At 40.6% G+C, this 18433-nt stretch overlaps 1 protein-coding gene across 14 annotated transcripts in view; it reads left to right on the top strand.

Moving 5' to 3' along the window:
- ABLIM1 (actin binding LIM protein 1) overlaps positions 1 to 18433 on the top strand; it is a 285038-nt gene that overhangs the window by 263343 nt on the left and 3262 nt on the right. For 5 of the 14 annotated variants that reach the window (XM_049103118.1, XM_049103115.1, XM_049103121.1 and 2 more), the window contains 6 exons: positions 5633 to 5737; positions 7429 to 7476; positions 12619 to 12710; positions 13979 to 14084; positions 16456 to 16520; positions 17141 to 17201. In XM_049103118.1, coding sequence (XP_048959075.1) covers positions 5633 to 5737; positions 7429 to 7476; positions 12619 to 12710; positions 13979 to 14084; positions 16456 to 16520; positions 17141 to 17201 — 477 coding nt within the window. Of the gene's footprint in view, positions 1 to 5632; positions 5738 to 7428; positions 7477 to 10355; positions 10503 to 12618; positions 12711 to 13978; positions 14085 to 16455; positions 16521 to 17140; positions 17202 to 18433 lie in introns of all 14 variants that reach the window. The other 9 variants (XM_049103113.1, XM_049103111.1, XM_049103116.1 and 6 more) reach the window with 5 other exon arrangements.

The raw sequence follows: 18433 nt of genomic DNA, 5'->3' as shown, positions 1-18433 counted from the left end.
TGTGTGCCCAAATGGGGCCTTATGAAAAATGTAGGTATACGGTTGACCCTTGAACATGGTGGGGATTAGGGGCACCGACCCCCTGTGCGGTGGAAAAATCTTTGTATAAATTTTGACTCTAAAAACTTAACTGCTAATAGCCTACTATTGACTGGAACCCTTACTGATAACACAAACAGTCAATTAACACATATTTCGTTTGTTGTGTGTATTACAGACTATATTCTTACAATAAAGTAAGCTAGAGAAAAGAAAATGTTATTAAAATCAAGAGGAAATACATTTACAGTACTATATCATTTACCAAAAAATACCCATGTATAAGTGGACCCATGCCATTTCAAACACGTGTCATTCAAGGGTCAAAGGTACATCCTTTTTTGTCTTCAGACTGAATGTGAGCTTTTTGACACAAATATTGTAGTTTTAAATCATAGAGAGCATCAGGCCAAGAGGGATTAGCTTGACCCTGAGCACACACTTAAAAAACATGGTCTCTCATGGTCTCTCTCCCATCTGTCTATAGTTCATTCCTATAAAATAGTTTCCAAACATCAGATACAAAATGTAATATATATAACCGTAGATGCATAGTTTTAAAATCAGATGTGCTTTTTGCTAAATTACAAAATAAATCATGGGGAATTTGTACATTAAAGATATTGCTTTAAAAGCCTAATATAGTTGAATAACTAAAACCCGATTCTTTAAGGAATTACTTCTTAGTTATCCAAAAAAAAAAACATGTATCCATTTACATGGAACACTTCTGCACTTGGAAATTTTGACATGGAGAGCACCTATGGCCACTGGAGAAACACATCTAAGGTATCTTTAAAATGGAGCAAAGTCCACCATGGTCCTACATTCACTTTTTTTATCTTAGAGCTTGTCCTTACGATCTCAAGGCAGTTATTTTTAAAACAAACGTAAGCCGGGCAGCCTGAGGATGCCAGGGCAGGATGTCCATCTCAGAAATGTGTAGCTAGAAGCAGGGGGCCCCCTTGCCACTCTGGCCACCAGAAGTGCAGACCACCTACCCCCAGCCCCATGTCCTGAATCCACTCCCTGGTCCTTTTCTGATGCATGGGCCCAGGCCCCTGGTGTTCATGGAGCTAAGGATGCTGCATACGTGTAAAGCTAAGCTGCCTGTCACAGGCTGCTTCTCTATTCCACTGGCTTCTCCATCCATGTTCTGTAATGTCCACTCTGTCTCTATTTCTATTCCCTAACCTCCCCTTCAGCCTCACTCTGGGTTGGTATGTCATTGTTGAGCCACGTGGACAAGTGCATGCTTAAATTTGGAAAGCTTTACACTCTGTTTTGGGCTATGTCTGTACCATGTTTGCACATGAGTTTCTCCTCCCTCCCTTTTGAAATACTGTTAGACATTATGTTCTGTGTCCACGAAATGTATATAAGTCAGATTTGTAACAGGAGGGCTACATATATTAAGTCTCTTTGAAAGGACTCTGCTGTTCTGCTGTAGAAATGATTTGCTCTGATGCAAATATTTGACACTTGCTTGAAGAAAAACATAATGCTTATGAAAACTTTAGACAAGAACCAGCAATCCTGAAACTCTGTCATGAAATTCTAGATGCTGCCAACTGGAAGGTCCTCTCAAAACATTTGCTTATATTTTGGAATATAAGCACTAAAGTCCAGAAAACCAAGCAGTATTCCAACAGGTTGCCCCAGCAGGCTCATGCACAGTCATTTTGATTTACTTGTCTTAGGATTTGTCATGTGGGCTCTCAGGATACCAGAGAAGATTGAAAATGAGGTCAAAGGATTTGAATTTAAGTACAGTGAGAATCCTGCAAGTGATTGCTCTCCCAAGGACTGAAAAACTGGTTTATCAGGTCAATATGGAAGGAGCTAAAAATGAAGGCTGAGAAATATATATACGTAGTAGCTTCTCATCACAGTAGTTAAGATCACTAACATCTGAGAGACAATCAATACAAGGAAGGACTTATTTAAGAAACAAAATGGCTGTGAATGTGATAGATACAACATTCTATAACATATATGCTATTATATTACCTTTAAACAGTGTATGTTTCAAACTGATGATGATGATGATGGTAATATCTTCTGTATATGATCTTTCATCTGACACCATATATATTACTTTGCCTAAGTAATGCACCAAACGTAAAAATAAGCTCTTAGGGCCCTCATCAGTTGTTTCCTTCTAGAATACATTTAAAGTTTTATCACTTCAAGATTGGATGTTTAAGTCAGAAAAAGGAAAGAGGACTCATCTTAAGAATTTTGCTTTTTCTTTTAAAATGCCAAAAAATGGGGGTGCTCCGAATGGCTCAGTTGAGGGCGTCCGACTCTTGATTTCAACTCAGGTCTTGATCTCAGGGTTGTAAGTTTCAAGCCCTACATTAGAAAAAAAAAAAAAAAGCCAAAAAATGTTTACTGCCTTTGGTATTTTGAGGGCTAAGAGTTTGGTACCTAGCAACAATATTCTGAGACATCGTTCCCAGTGAACCATTGTGACGTGTGGAAATCATATTGCACAGAATCCCTTAGATGGGTACATTGCTTAGTCTCTCTTTACCTAGTGCTTTAACATGTTTCGTGGGAGATTTTAATGGATTCTAGCATTAAATCTATTTATAAGGACTTGAACATAGCAGTGAGGTTGTTTGTTTTTTTTTTTTAAACAACTAGAAAGGTCAATGGTTGCTGAAATAGGCAGCCTAATATAGAACTATACCCAACAAGAAACAGCATTCAGCCAGAATTCACCCATCAGGAATTCACAGTCACTCCCCAGCCTTTGAGAATTGTCAACCATATCTGAGCAGCGGTGGGCTCCTACTGCCACTTGCCAGCAGAGCATCTCCATGATAGATTCTTAATACTTGGGCAAATGCTAATTCTAACATCCTTAAACCTTTGCATCCCATCTATGCAGATATTTTTGTGTGTGCATGCCACTGGCTAATAATCTTCAAAACAAATGTAATGGAGTTTCATCCGATTGGGCATTATCACCAAAACCTGTGTGAACATTCCCCTGAGATGTCTAATGTTCTTCTGCAAGTACAAGGAGGGTAGAGTTGAAGGGCAGGGAGCAGCATGGTTCAGAAGCAGTAGCAGCCAGTGCTCAAGATATGTAGCAAGTCTTCAAAAGACAACCCCAAATAAGGTGAGAAAGTTGTCTTTCTAGATCTTCTTTTGAGAATAGCTCACAAGAAGTATTGTGTTTTTCAATTATGGATTACTCTTGTGAATAAATTCTGTTCACTTCCTCTGAAGTGAAATAGTTAAATTGGGGCCATCGAGGATCTAGTGGGAAAGTTATAAAAAAAGAGGTGCCGCTGTGACCCTGCTGCACAATACTGGCATCTGACTGCCTTTATTCAAGAGCAAGATGATGGTTGTTAATCCTGCAGTGGTGCTTACTAAATGCAGCCATTAATAGCTCAAGAATTCATTTGTGAGCTATTTCAGTCATTCATTTGCAGACATTTAGAAGGCACCTAGTCTTGGCCAGGCACTATGCTGAGCGTAGAAAGATGAATGAGACCCAGTTCTAATTCAGCCTCAGCTTTAAGACAGGATTTCCTTCTAAATGCAAACCACATTCTTCCTTCTGTTCACCTCTACCTGTGTCTTTTCATTTTTTTTCAGACATGAACTGGTTATCTTTTGGAATAGTGATAACACATGAAATAACTTTTTTTTTTAATTAACCTTTTAATAGATCAGCAGTTGGGGGTGAAACATCATACTTTTTCAAAGCTAATATCTGATCTAAATATTAAAGTCCACGTTACAATGTATGGGGAACTAACTGTAAAACTGACTCTTAAGGGAAAAAAGAAAAAAAAAAAAGAAAGAAAGAAAAGCTTCAGAACATGATAACCAGAAATCTGGAATCTAAACTGAAGCCAGCAACAAATTCAAATCTCATTTGGAAGATCTTGCTGCCCATTCAGTACAAATGTGTGCTCTGGTTACCTAAAAATACTGTATTGAGAAGTTAAAACTCTAGTAAGCATGTTATTTTAAAACTCCAGCAATTGGCATCTTTTATACTTTGTGGACAGACTCAGAAAAGCTTGGCTTACTTGAAGAAATGAGCTCATGCTCTGTTTTCTATAGATCTATGATTTATTTCATAATGTCACCATTAATTGATGATAAATTACACTTTATCAAAATTTACAACTTTTGTGCTTCAATGGGCACTATCAAGATAGTGAAAGACAACCTGCAGAATGGGAGGAAATATTTGCAAGTCAGATATCTATCTGATAAGGGATTTGTATCCAGAATGTATAAAGAAGTCTTATTTATAACTCAGGAACAAAAGTAATCACATGATAGTTTATTAGCTTTTAATAGTCCCCTACATCTTCTGGTGTATTCTTGGGGCAGATGTTTTCTTAGACATGAGGTAGGAGGACAGTTTAGGATAACAATTAATCTCCAACCAGTTCAGCACAGACCTCAGTTCATCCTGATCAGAAGGGAGTGACAGTGGCCTTGGTGGCACTCCAAGCTTTACAGCCAAGTGCCAGCAATCTTTTCTAGTCCTTTACCTATTCTCTCCTCTAAGCACACCCTGCTGTACAGTCCCAGTGGCCAGTCCTGTTGTTCCCACACACCATGGGCCTGCCTTCCTCAAGATGAGTTCAAGCTATCTAGAATCTGGGCCTGCTCACCGCTCAGCCCACCACCCACCTGGTGTGCTTACTCCTCAATGCCCTGCTCAGTCTAACATCTTAGCTTTCTAGAGGAATTGATGGCACCGTCACCTGAGTAAGCATGTCCACGTCATAGCCTGTCTCCTTAGCTTCTGAGACCTGACCCCCTCATAGGCAGGTGTAACATCTTATTCATCTCCATGTCCTTGGTTATAGCTCAGTGCCCAGCCATGGTAGGTGTCCATACCTGTTTCACAGATGGAGTTTTGGGACTGGGTGGAGCCTCAGTGGAGGCTCAATTCACCTAATGGTGAATTGTGGGACTGGGTGGAGCCTCTTGGAAGAGACAGGTGGAGAGAGGTATAAGTGGTCTCAAAGTCCCTGGGAGAAAGTGTATATGGTATTTCATGGTGAGGAAGCAGAAACATTTGCTGCAAGTGCAGGCATTTTGCATTGCTGAGGGGAGGGACTGGGTGACCATGCAGGTTCCCAGACGTAGCCTTCCATTCAGAGAAAACTACTGCAGTCATCAGCCTCTGCCATCGTGCCTGGAAGTGACTGTATTTGGGCTTGCATTTCCCGCCCCTTCACATGCTTGGGATTTAATCGTCTGACAACTGAACCTGAATCATTAGCAAGTGACCTTCCATGACTCTTAATGTACTTTCCATCTAATCAGTTTGCTGCTAGCTCACGGGCCGTCAACCGCATGCCATTGGAATGACGCATCCTACTGCTAGCTGCTTTTAACCCAGTTCCATGCGAACTCCAGTCTCTCTTGTGGAAAACTAAACCCTCTATCACCTTGTGAGCCAAGTTGATAAATTGAGTTTGTTTCTTTTGTTTCTCCTTTTGGATGTACCTCCTTCCGATTTGTTTTGAATTTTTATTATGCTTGCTCTGTTTTCTTTATTGCTGTCCCTTCTCTTATTTTGTTTTCTCCATTCTTCTCATTGGAGGCAATGAGCCGTCCAGCGGCCGGAACTCCCCTCTCCCTTACCGGCCAGACAGTCGTCCTCTCACTCCAACTTATGCTCAGGCCCCTAAACATTTCCATGTTCCAGGTAGGAGCTGACACAGTCTTTGTCTGGGTGTCCTGTCACGGTGTAGATTGTAGCCCTGTGACCTGTCTCGTCTCATTCCTCACGCTCTCTTCATCGGGGTGCACACAGTCGACAAACCCTAAATTGCAGGATCTGACCCAGAGGGCCATTCAGAGGTTTTGGATGTGAAATGCCAAGGATTGTATGGAAGGCTTGAGTTTTCTCAAAATTTTTTGAAGGGAGATGGGAAATAGAGAGTGAAGGAAGGAGGGTTGAGTTGCTTTGTTTTGACTAAGATTTCATTTTTACCTGTATATTAATGCCTTCTAAGATAGCACTCTGTGGTTTCGTGTCATTGATTATCACAATGGCAATCTAATTATCTTCTCATCCTAAAGATTAAACCACAGCGTCACTCAAGAGTACTTTTATTTTTTCCTGTTGGTCTCCAATATGGAGATTCTTTCTATGGACCTTTGAGAGAAGTGTAAAATTGGATCAATTGGTTGGTCTTTCTGCAATGTATAACCAACTGACTACCTTCTTAGCCCACAAAGATATCTTGCAATTTAGGCTTGGTGCTGTAAGCTTTGCTGAAGTCATAAGCATTTGCTGTCATGGTACAAATAGTAAATTCCCATCAACTACTGGAAAACTCAGAACCCATCAATATCAACACTTAGGGTCAACTCAATTTTCAAGGGCAAGATTGGCCATCGGAGGTCACGATATTTTTTTTTTCCATCAGAAGTACATTTTTTGTTTCTTTTAAGCTACTGAAAGTGGTTTAATAAATTACCCATTATGTTAATATTAGGACACATATTTGGAATCTGTAATAGTATTTTTTCTTTTGCATTCCAAACTTACCTAATAAAACAGGGGAAAGTTCAGTGAGAGTCCTACCACTAAGATAGAACTGCCTTTTAATATAGAGCTTCACTGAACCTTGAAAATCAGTATTGTACATTTGCAACTTTTTGCATGAAGAATGCCCCCACCAAAATACAGTGCCCAAAATCCTGGGGAAACAAACCTTTTGAAATTTCCTGAGTATTTGCAGTCAAAGCAAAACTATAGCATTATCAAATGGGGTCCTGCATAAGTAAATGAATAGTATTTGGCATCTCTTTTCCTTTCTTTTTTTAAATTTGACCTATACAAGTTAAGAGTCTCTCAAACATTCTATCAGCACAACAGACTAGCCTTGCACATAAAAAAAACTGTTTCTGTGTTTTAAAAAACTATTCTTAATTATATTACATTGCTTTCCACTGTTCCACTCATTAGTTGAAAAGTAAATTGAGTCCCTGGTATCTACTGGGAGCTCAATTTCTAGACAGTAGCAATTTGGGGATCTTCCCCAAACTGGTTATGTCTTCCTCACCACTGGAGTCCCTCCACTGCTTGCATTTCTTCCTGTTTTAACCCCACCTTTAGTGAAGTGTGTATTTGCAATAAATGGCTCATGAATTAGCTACATCTCTATATATCCTAAGATGTATTACAAAGGATTCCATATCACTTGTCTGTGGTAATTCACTCATTCCTGGAACTTCTTCCAGTAACTTCAATCTTTGTAATACAAAAGTTAACCTTCTGGGATGTTTTTGTTCAAGAGTCTTCAGTTTGGTTTGCCTCTCGGTTGATCTGTTTTTCCCACTGCTGAACCGGTTCCCATAATCACACACCTTTGCTTTTCATTTCCACAGATCAAGGGATCAACATTTACCGAAAACCACCCATCTACAAACAGCATGGTAAAACCCGCTTTCCTCTGCGTAGCTTTTAAGTTAGCGGCGCCGTCCAGTTGAACTCTTTGCTGTCCTCTGAAAGGCTTCCCTGCTGCTGCTTTTGAGAATCAAACTGGGACGCCCAGCATATTATGCCTTTATGGTTCCCTAAGATGCAAATATTGTGAGATTGGTTTTCCTAGAAAGAGAACGCTTAGCTTAGTGAGGAAGCTCATAGCCAATTTTTGAGCCCATCAGACCATGTAGCACTGCATTCCCAGAGAATGCACAATAATTCACATCTTTTTTTTTTTTTGCCATCAAATAATTTAACCAGCCTCTATAATTATTTGGATGAACTTCTAATTAGTTTAGTTAAAACAGTGAAGGCCAGCTACCTAGAAAATTTAACTGGACCAAGCCTACATCAACTTGACTGTCCAATTTTCCAGTTCTTAAGGGGATGCAGTTGTCTGTGCCTTGCAGCGGAATGGACAGGACACACTCTGAGAGCAAGGTCCTAGCTGTGGTTCCCAGCCCTTGCCCTCAGTTGTTCTATGATATCATGAACACAATTTCTCTGTCCCTCCGTTTTCTCACAGACAACAACCAGTGAGTTAGGCCAGCTAGTCTCTGAAATTCCTGCAAACTAATATCCCTAAGTTGAATTTATAATTGTGTTTTCCTTTCCTGGAAATACAGAATTTTTAAACCCAGGGAATCACATTACCGTAGGTGAATCATGTTTCCCTCCACCATTATTAGGTCTCTGTAAATTAGGTACCATAAATCTTTGTGAACAGAGAAAGAGCCAAGACTGGTCTTCAGGTGATTTCAGAAAATGATACACAAAATGTGTGTGGAAATTTGAAGGCTGCCTTTAAAATCTAGTAGTCCTCATTAAGGACATTAATGAGTCCTTAAGGATTAAGATGACATGGAAAGAAAGTTGAAAATGCACAAGGAAAAAGAATTTAGGCCAACGTTCTAGGGGGAAAAAAAAGACAATGTACATATTGTAATGGTTTTAGAACTGTGATTTTTTTTTTTCTCATCCTTTTTTTTTTTTAAGATTTTACACCATGTGCTTGCTTTTTTAAGTTTGTTAACATTGTTTTTGTTTGTTTTTTTTATGGTTTAATGTCTTCTCACCCACTCATTAACATGTGAATGTTTACTGACTTCACCAATTCTAATGCGTAAGTACTGTTTGAAGTCATGCTTTTTTTTCTAAATTTACAAATGAGACTCCAAGAGTTTGATTTATCAATGTAGAAACTCTTTTTATTACTAAAATTTCTAAGGCCCTGCCTCTCTAAACAAAAAGAATCAAATAATTAGGATTTAAAGAGATTGGTTACTGTTAGCTATTTATTTGAAAGAGATTGGCTTTTTTTCATGAAACTACTCTGACTTAACTCGTTCTTTGTTATCATTAAGAGTAGCACAGAGTGGCACTTCCCCAAAGGACATGGTGCCAAAGAGCAGTTCCATGTGACAGAACTAGATGGCACAACAAAACCTGGTGTCTTTGCCCCAGTGTGTTTGGAAAATACTAGATTTAAATAAAGTCACACTTTTTTTTTTGTAATGCAGAACGTCTCAGTCTATAATATGCAATATGCTAACTAACACGTGTTGTCCTCCTTTAAGAAGACAGTGTGATTTGTAGTGTTTTCCAAGCTGATTTTTTTTATTTTTTTCTCATGAGGTTAAAGAGTAGAAACACTACTCTATGCTTGGCCAAGACTTCACCCCTTAGGAGTATATAAGGTGACCTTGGTCAAGTCGTTTCAGGAAAACGAGACCCAGAAGGTTACTTTAAGAATGGGGAACTCGAGCTGAGGATTCAAAAAATTATTTCCAGATTTTAAAATATGTGAGCCCAGGAGGGTGGGCGGCAGGGGTGAGACGTTTTATTTAAAGTATTCTAACTGTATTTTAAAATGTGTAGTAACATCCCAGGCCAGTCTGCCAAATTAGCCAGAATCAGGGTCTGACCATTAAACCTGGTTCATTTTGTTCCAGCTCTGTGATTAGATTTGGAACTCTAAGCCAGCAACTCCTCCTCTAAGCAGAGCCCTTAAGAAAGAACCCTGTGAACCAAGCCCTTACTAGTCTGGCTTTTGTTGTTTTAAAGTCGGATGACTCACTTATATGTGCAGACCCTTGAGGAAAACAAGTAGTGTTTTGCATACATACATAAATCAGCATACATAAGGCACAATACAAAATTCCTACAAGCTGAGAGTAGAGTTTCCCATTGCCATTTCTCCTAGGACTCAAGACACGCATATAATATGTAAGGATTAGAATGAACTGGACAGATGATGGCTAAAATGAACAGACACAAATACAGACTCTTATGATTAACAACTACAATCAAATGACAGTGTCGTTTTTTTTAACTCAGTTCCTTAATTTCAAGTTGCTAATTCAAATTTCTAATTGTTCTCAAGGAGTTCTGTCTGATGGAACTTTCTGTGGTGACAGAATGGCAATGTTATGCAATTGTGCTTCCAATATGGTAGCCACTAACCACATGTGGCTACTGAGCACTTAAAATGCAGCTAGTGCAGCCAAGGAACTGCATTTTAATTTTACTCCTTTGTTGGCTTCACTTAATTTTATTAATTGAAATTTAAGTAGCCACGTATAGCTACAGCTAGCACTGGACCGCCCAATGGAACACGGTATTTCAGATGTAGGATAAAGTTTTGCTTCCAACAGAACTTAAGGAAAATGAGTTGTTGCTAGGCACCACTGAGTGGCTGGGCAGTTGATAACGGTCATAGACAGCCTTCTGGAGTTGAAACTTTTGCCAGAAAACAAGATAACTGTTTAAGTGGGTTGTAGCACCGTGGCCTTGCAGACCCGTAGCTAAGCTCCCCCCGATTCCCGCCTAGATGCAGCTGCCTTGGCAGCCCAGAGCAAGTCTTCAGAAGATATCATCAAGTTTTCCAAGTTCCCAGCAGCCCAAGCTCCAGACCCCAGCGAGATACCAAAGATTGAGACGGACCACTGGCCTGGTCCCCCCTCACTGGCCGCCGTAGGTATGCAACTGCAACAGCTAAGCCACATGGACAAATTGGTAGGAGATGACAAAATGAAATGCTTCGAAGTATGCAGGAGACTGTGTCCCATCGTAAAGACTTTTAAGAAAAGTATGGTGAGAGGTAGAGAAGAGCGCTAAGGTCATATTTGTGTGTGTGCAAAGTGCTTCAAAATTACAAAAACCCAATCACCAGAGCCTTGCACTAACTCACCCACTGAGAGGCAGACAGAACTGGTCTAAAACGGATGATTTGCATGGACTTTCAGAGTTATTACTGCAAAATCAGTAACTCTCGAAACAGTTGAACCAAAGCCTCCTGCCAAGAACATTGTTCTGTATAATTAGAGTCCGGTGGGTGGACTTACTGAGTGTCTACAGAGGCATGATTTCTTTCAGTTGAGTTTGTTTTAGACTATTTCTGGTTTGTAATTACAATTCTCTTAACAACCAGTCCTAACACCGAAGCCCTGCACCTTTCTTGTGACATCATGGTCTCCTTCACTAAGAAGGGCTGTCACAGAGTCAGGGGTGCCCTGAAATACTCCTCGTGTGAAGTTATGTGATTTTTCCATCTATCATTTCCATGCATTCTGTACTAAAATGTCACATTTGAGCTGTTTCATTCTTTGCTTTGAGCCACGAATCTATGCCTCAGAACTTTGTCTGTGTTTTTACTGTTTTGTCAGTTGTGAAATCACTTGGCCTAAAATGGGGTATTAGCAAATTTAAGAGCTAATACTGAAAATGTAGTGAGTCAGCTTTACACAGAACTATCTCCTCACATTTCTATTGACAACCTACTTGACAACCTATTTGAAATTGAAACCCTTCAATTTTCCAAATTTCCAAATTTTCTTCATCGTGCTTTTCCTCATCAAGTTATTTTCTAGAATAATTTTTATTACAAACAATCTTAGTGGATTTTAAAGCAATCTGTACTTATAGAAATACTTGAAGGAAAATCTACCTCCATGGGTTTATGATTCACAAGTATTCTCTATAGTATGATGATTTAAGACTTATCTGATTCTTGCAAACTTGTGTCTTTTTAATTGTTATTAGTAGAGATGGAAGAGAGAGCATTCACATTGGCATTTATGATTTTAGGACCTAAGATTCCATCATCAGCTCTCCTCTCCCAGACTGTGCCCCACAGGCAGGACTCTGGGCCTTTGAGGTTCCTTCCTCATTCAGTGATGCTGTTTAGTGGGGACATAAGCAGCTAAATTTAGAGGAAAGGGAGAGTTAACATTTTGTTGTTAAAATCATCATCACTAAGTGGTTTAAAGCTTTCGGGATTCCAAAATGAAAACAATTCTGGCCCATTAGTCAAAATGATAAAAACCGAGACGATTAGTTAAAGTTTATTTTGATTAGATTAGCAAGCTTTCCTGTTTCCTCCCACAGCCAGATTAATCCAAGCAATTTAGGAAAAACAATAATTATCTTAATTTTACAACCGTTCAGACAGACTCCTCCCTTTTACTCCCTGACTCCCCTTTTCCAAGAATCTTAAAAGTTGTAAATGATCTTCTAGATGGGACTTTAGCTAACTTTTTAGCTGTATTGACACTATTTATTGACCCATTAGTATAAAACTCTTTTGTGACCATTTTTCCAAAGGACGAAGGGAAAGAAACGTTCGAGACTCACCCCTTAAAGGAAAAGTAAAAGCAGGCTTGTTAATGAATTTATTAAGGGCAGAAGATAGGGTGATCATATGATGACAAGTCTATTCAGAAAAACAGAAAACTAGAAGATTTCAAACTTGTCACAAGAGAGTGATTGCCTTACCTATTTGATGGTATGTACATGGATTTGGATTCCTCCCCGTGTGATGACTTAGCCCCAATCATAATGGCACACCCACTGAGTCCTAATTGAGCAGGTCAGTTGTTAGGAGGCCAAAATTCATGACTTACTAGCTTTCACGTTGAACTGGCCCATCACACGACACCTGCCAGTTGTGCAGAGTTGGTGGTAGGCTCTTCTCGGTGTGTTGTTCACAAACCGCTGATTTTGCCTGCCGGACAAGTTGAGCACAGGTGGATTAGTCCCTTAGGATCCCCTTGCCGTGGGGCTAATGTGAGAAGTTGTCTTTGCTGTGGAATTAGGAGCCGACATGAGACGCAGATCTAGTGGCAGAGAGGAAGATGAGGAGGAGCTTCTGAGGCGCCGGCAGCTGCAAGAAGAGCAATTAATGAAGGTTTGTCCTTAAACTACTTTGCTGTGGTCTTCAATTCAGTTCCATAGATCTGGCTTTTTGAACGGGTACCGTGGAGTGAGCCACCAAGTGAATGAGAGGCTGTCCCAACCTTCAAAGGGCTGGAAATCTAGTAGGCAAAGGAAGACAGGCCTCTAGTGACCATGAGGCACTTAGTGGGTTCTGGAAGAGATGGCCTGGAAGCTGGAGGTCAGAGACATGGAATGTTCGAGCTTCTGTAAGGAGAGCCAGACCACATGGGGTATGTGTGTGCAGTGCACATGTCGAAAGGGCCAAGTAGGGCCAAGCTGTACACCCACATGGTGCAACACCTGCCTTCCCTCATGAACGCTCTGCTAAGGGGACTCCCTTGGGATTGAGTATTTCTCCCTTAGGACTTGGACCTTGTATGTACATCTGGGCCAGGAAAGAAGGGATAAAACGGACTGCCACCAAGACGTCCTCATTATACCCTTCCCACAATGTCCTGGAAGACCAGAAGAAGGATAATCCATTATAGCCTGGGGTAGAGGGAGCCAGGACATTATGCATTCTCCCACAAATAAGGGATGATGAATCCCTTCAAGTGACATTTTCCAAATGTCATTTTAGAAATGACATCTTTGTCATATTCCAAAGGTACTCAATCATAAGGGAAATATACGTGATACTAGTTATATGGAAGAAAAGGATACAAGGTTGCATTTATAGCGTGATCCCAGTTTTGTATGATATGTACAGAGAAAAATGCTGGATGGCTATAAAAATGTAAATGGTGGTTATCTCTTATGGGTTACTCTTCTTCTAGATTTTCTAAAATCTGTGCAAATGAGCATATATTACTCTTGTTTTCTTGTTTTTAAATCAATGTAATTTCTTTTTAAAGGATGCTATCCCCAACCCCCCTTTGCACATCAAAAATCTGCACACAGTCATACATACCTCCTAAGGTTACCTGCTGGCATCTTGGGGAGGGCAAAGGAGGGAGGACATTCTCCTGACATGGAGCCTGGCCGTGGCCTAGGGAAATGGAGTCCTGACATGAAAAAGACCAAGAGGGGTTCAAGGTCCAAAATCTGGCCTACCAAACCAACCAACAAACAAACAAACAAAAATCTGGCCTATCCCTTGAGGGACCCCAGGCTCTGCCACTGTATGTATCCAGGCCACTCCATAGTCAGGAACTTCTTGCAGGACCTTCTAAAACAGAAACTGTCATTCTATGACAATAAATGTGGACTTCACTTTCATCTTGCTTTTCTTTATGATAGCTCAACTCAGGCCTGGGGCAGTTAATATTGAAAGAGGAGATGGAGAAGGAGAGCCGAGAGAGGTCATCCCTGTCAGCCAGTCGCTATGATTCTCCCATCAACTCAGGTAAACAACAGGCCCAGCGCCTTCTCCCAGCCGAGAGCCTGCCTGGATTGTTCCAGAAGAGGCAGGGCCATTCCTGGTGGAAACTACAGAGTGTTCTATATGAGCAGAAGTGTACAAAATGCGCCGCATGTCACCTTAGCTTATAAGGATGCCAGAGTTCTTCCTTAAATGTATACTTTCTTTATGTTGGAAATGGGGGATTTATGTCTAAATCCCTTGGAGGATTTCCTGAAGGTCAATTCATCTTAGTGGGGGCAGCCCGGGTGGCTCAGCGGTTTAGCGCCGCCTTCAGCCCAGGGCCTGTGTCCCTGGAGCCCAGGATCGAGTCCCACTTCGGGGTCCCTGCAGGGAGCCTGCTTCTCCCTCTGCCTGTGTCTCTGCCTCTCTCTGTGTCTCTCATGAATAAATAAATAAAATCTTAAAAAAAAAAAAAAGGAAAAGAAATACACAATAAATAGTAGGTTAAGAAAATAGAGTAGATTTTAAAAAAAATTCATCTTGGAATGAGCAAAAGGAAATCCTTATAGAGAACAGAATGCTTTTGGAGAATTTGAAAACATGGGTTAGCTCTAATATGTGGAGTAAATGTGTGTGTGTGTGTGTGTGTGTGTGTGTGTGTGTGTGTGTGTATAATTAAAACTAAACATAAGCTCAATCAGGAGAGGTCTAGATCAGGCAAGGAAGGAAGAAGGTACATGATCAGGATTTTCTGTCTTTATGGTTTTTACATTCTCTGCTGGGAAGGGAAGATATCTGCACATGCAGAAGTCACCACTGGTAGTATCTTATCCTGGAAAGGGTCTCATACTTTCTAAACCCATGTACTTCGAACTCCTATTACCTTATTTCCATTAGGAAGGAATTGTGATTTTTGGCTCAGGGAACTCCGTTTCACAAAAGAGGCTTCATAACAATTGATTAAATTGATTCATCCTTTCAATCTAGAACACAATATGACAACATGAATCAAGAACCTTATAGTTCATTTCATTTTGACTATTGTACTCTTTAAAAAAGAGGGAGAAAGAGAATAGAGTGCTTGTAGAGAACCTGAAAAACATTTTCAAAACATTATGATTTTACATTTAGATCTTCAATAAATGAGCTGAAGACCAACAGTGTTGTTTTGGACACTTTTTTGAAGGAGGTTATTTATATATTGGGCTGAAATAGTCTATCAGGTATATTTTGCCCTGCTCATATTTGTCATAAGCCAATTCTCTCTTCACCCACAAGATTCCTTCTCCCATGTTCTGAATTGGTACATAATTTTCCCCTCTGGAAAGTTCTTTAAAAATGTGTTTAGTGTTTACTACATGCAAGTACTTTTGCTCAACATTGGTCCATTTATTTTTACAACATGCCAATGAAGTAGGTGATATTATTATTCCCATTTTGCAAATCAGGAGACAGGTATAGGAAGTTTAAGGAACTTACCCAATGTCACATTATTAATAACTAGCAAAACTAAGATTCAGGAGTCCAGGCATAAAACCTCAGAGTCCATATGCTGAATGGAATGCCCTGCTACATACTGAGCCTACATGCCTCATTGGATCATGTGTTTGGTGGTTTATTAATCTTTAGTGTCCCTTCTGATCCTGTAGTTCCGCTCTATAAGAACAGATAGCACTATATCTACATGAGTCAAGAAACAAAGACTTACAAATGTGAAATACCATGCAGAAGTGTTAAGTTATGGAGCCAGAATTCAAACCCAGATTGCCCCCCGCCCATGCTCCACAGTTTATGTAGTGCCATGATGTTGACTAATGGGATAGCCTATCCCACGCCTCTCAGGAACTCAACTGTGGTGGGCCAGGAGAACATGCTAACATACATGGTTGGCTTTCAGGTCAGTTATTGCTACCATACCAATTGGGGCATGAGCTTATGCATCCAAAAAAACCCTGGGTTCAGATCATTGCTTAGCAATTTATAAGGTGAGTGACCTTGGGCAAGATACTTAATTTCTGTTAGCCCCTATTTCTTCTCCTGTAAAGTGGAAATAATAGTGTTATTAGGATTGTATTGAGGATTTAGAGGTAAAGCAGTCCCAAGCACCTCTTCCTTCTCCATCCATTCCCTGCATCACCCAAATATGGTGGCCTTTCGTGAACATCAGAGCCCCATATTGGGTTATTTTTTCTATTTTTCTGTGTGTCTTCTGTAAGGTAGAAGATACATTGGCAGTTTCATTAGAGAATTAGACTTCTGGGGGCACCTGGCTGGCTCAGTTGGTCGAATGTGCGACTCTTGATCTTGGAGTTGTGAGTTTGAGCCCCACGTTGGAGGTAGAGTTTACTTGGAAAACAAGAGAAGCTATTAAGAATTGGACTTCTGATTTCCTTTTTTACTTTTTCTCATTCAGCTGCACATGTTTTATCATCCAAAACCTCATCTCTCCCAGGCTATGGAAAAAATGGGCTTCACCGGGTAAGATTCCTCAATTAATTGTTCCTGAGGTAATTCCCCCTTTGGTCCTGGTGGAAATCTGAATATGTTTGATAATATGATCTCAGTGTTAGAATATAATGAAAATTGTAATCTCCCTGAAGTCCTGGCAAGTCACTTTGACTTAGAGGCAAAATAAAATATTTCTACTGAGAGAAAGAGAAATTGACTTTAGATGAAAGAGTAGCCTCTATAAGCTTGTGGGAAGATGACATTAATTAATTATGTGGCAAATATTTCCACAACCAAGCTAAAAGTAATGACCTGAGCCCTTATCTCTGCTGTAAAAAGGTAGGAGAAAGTTTGTTGTCGTTGCCCACTGTGCAAAGCATAGAACAAATGTAATTATGCAGCTACTAGCTGTGTGGTGAAATGTATTTTTATTTATCGGCAAAAGATAACGTGCTTATTACCCAGGGCCTGCTGGCCGTGGATACGCTGCAAAAGATGAGATTTTCATGATAGAAGACAAATAAGGAAGGTCCAGGAATTCAGCTGGGAAGGATTCTGAGGATCTTGTAAACCCTTTCTTCCTTTTCACCTGACTCCAAAACCATCGCTGTGGAGTAGATGGTCTAACGATGTGTTCTTTCTCGCTTCAGCCTGTTTCCACAGACTTTGCTCAGTACAACAGCTATGGGGACGTCAGTGGGGGAGTGCGAGGTAAGGCCCGTGCGCTCGAGCTGCTGACTGCTGGCCCAGCTTGAGACAGGGCTGTGCTGCCTGCCACACGTGCATTGCCTGGGTTCGTGCTGCCTAAAGCCGGATCGCAGCTAGCCTGTGTGAGCTAGTGGAGCGTGTGTTAAAATTGCAAAGCATCTCTCCTGAAACGAGACCATGAGAAGCAGGGTGCATGAGAATGAACTCATTGCTCCTGCCATGTGCAGAGCACTCAATTCGATAGGTATCTGGAGTTACAGTGCGCTAGACGCAGCCCTACTGTCAAAAATGCACATGATTGACTGAGACTGGGACAGGTTGGGGTGAGAAGAAGGCAGAAACACCCTCAAGATGTGGGGGGAAAGCTGCATGAGGAAAGGGTGTTTTAACTGATCACTTAAAGTGGGGCAGGCATTTCCTGGCTTTAGGGAGCCAGGTGGGTAGTGTGTACAGAGACTCCAGCAGAAAGAAGAACATGGTGCATTGGAGAGTGTCTGGAGAATCGCAATAGGACATGGTATATTAATATTAACAATATTAATATTAATGTTTCCATGTCTTTCTATGATCTTTCCCTTCTGATATTTTCTTTTTCTTTCCTTTCTAGACTACCAGGTATGGAACACTGTCTCTCTCCAGTTGGCCACACCAGCAAAACAGCCATTGTCCAATGCAGACATGGGTTGCTGCTACAGGGAAGGGTTTCTTTTGAGAAGATCCTTATTTGGGTGGATCATTCTGGTTCATTAGTCCATAGGTGTGAGGAGCCATGAGGATCGGGCATGCTGGGTGCCAACATCAAGCTGGCCCTGCAGGCCTCAGGGATGTGACATCCCCTTTAGGCATCAGGGGACTCTTGCTCTGGCCTCAGAGAGTCCTCTCTGGGGTAGAGGTAGACCAACATCAAGGGTCTCCTCAAATATAGCTTTTCCTTTGAGTCATAACTGCTCAGTACTTTTGGTCCTCCCCTCTTTCCTATGGTCCCAAATGAAAAGAAACAACAATAGGTCAATAGGAAAGAGCTGCTTTGGTACCATTCCTTTTTTCCTAGACCCTAAACCTTGTAAAAATTATGGTGGAGAATGAGAAAAGGAAAAAAAAATACAAGAAAACGAAGAGTAAAATAAAACAATTTAGAACAGTATTCCCAGTGTTCCTGCTTTTATGCAGCAAGGCTCTCATTTTGAAAAATTTATGGTGATTAAGATGACACATCGACAAAACAGTGAGGATTT

Source organism: Canis lupus, chromosome 28 (assembly GCF_003254725.2).
Source record: "Canis lupus dingo isolate Sandy chromosome 28, ASM325472v2, whole genome shotgun sequence".
In the NCBI taxonomy this organism is placed as follows: Eukaryota; Metazoa; Chordata; class Mammalia; order Carnivora; family Canidae; genus Canis; species Canis lupus.
Note: the sequence above shows the minus strand (reverse complement) of the source record. Positions and strands in the feature narration are given on the sequence as shown.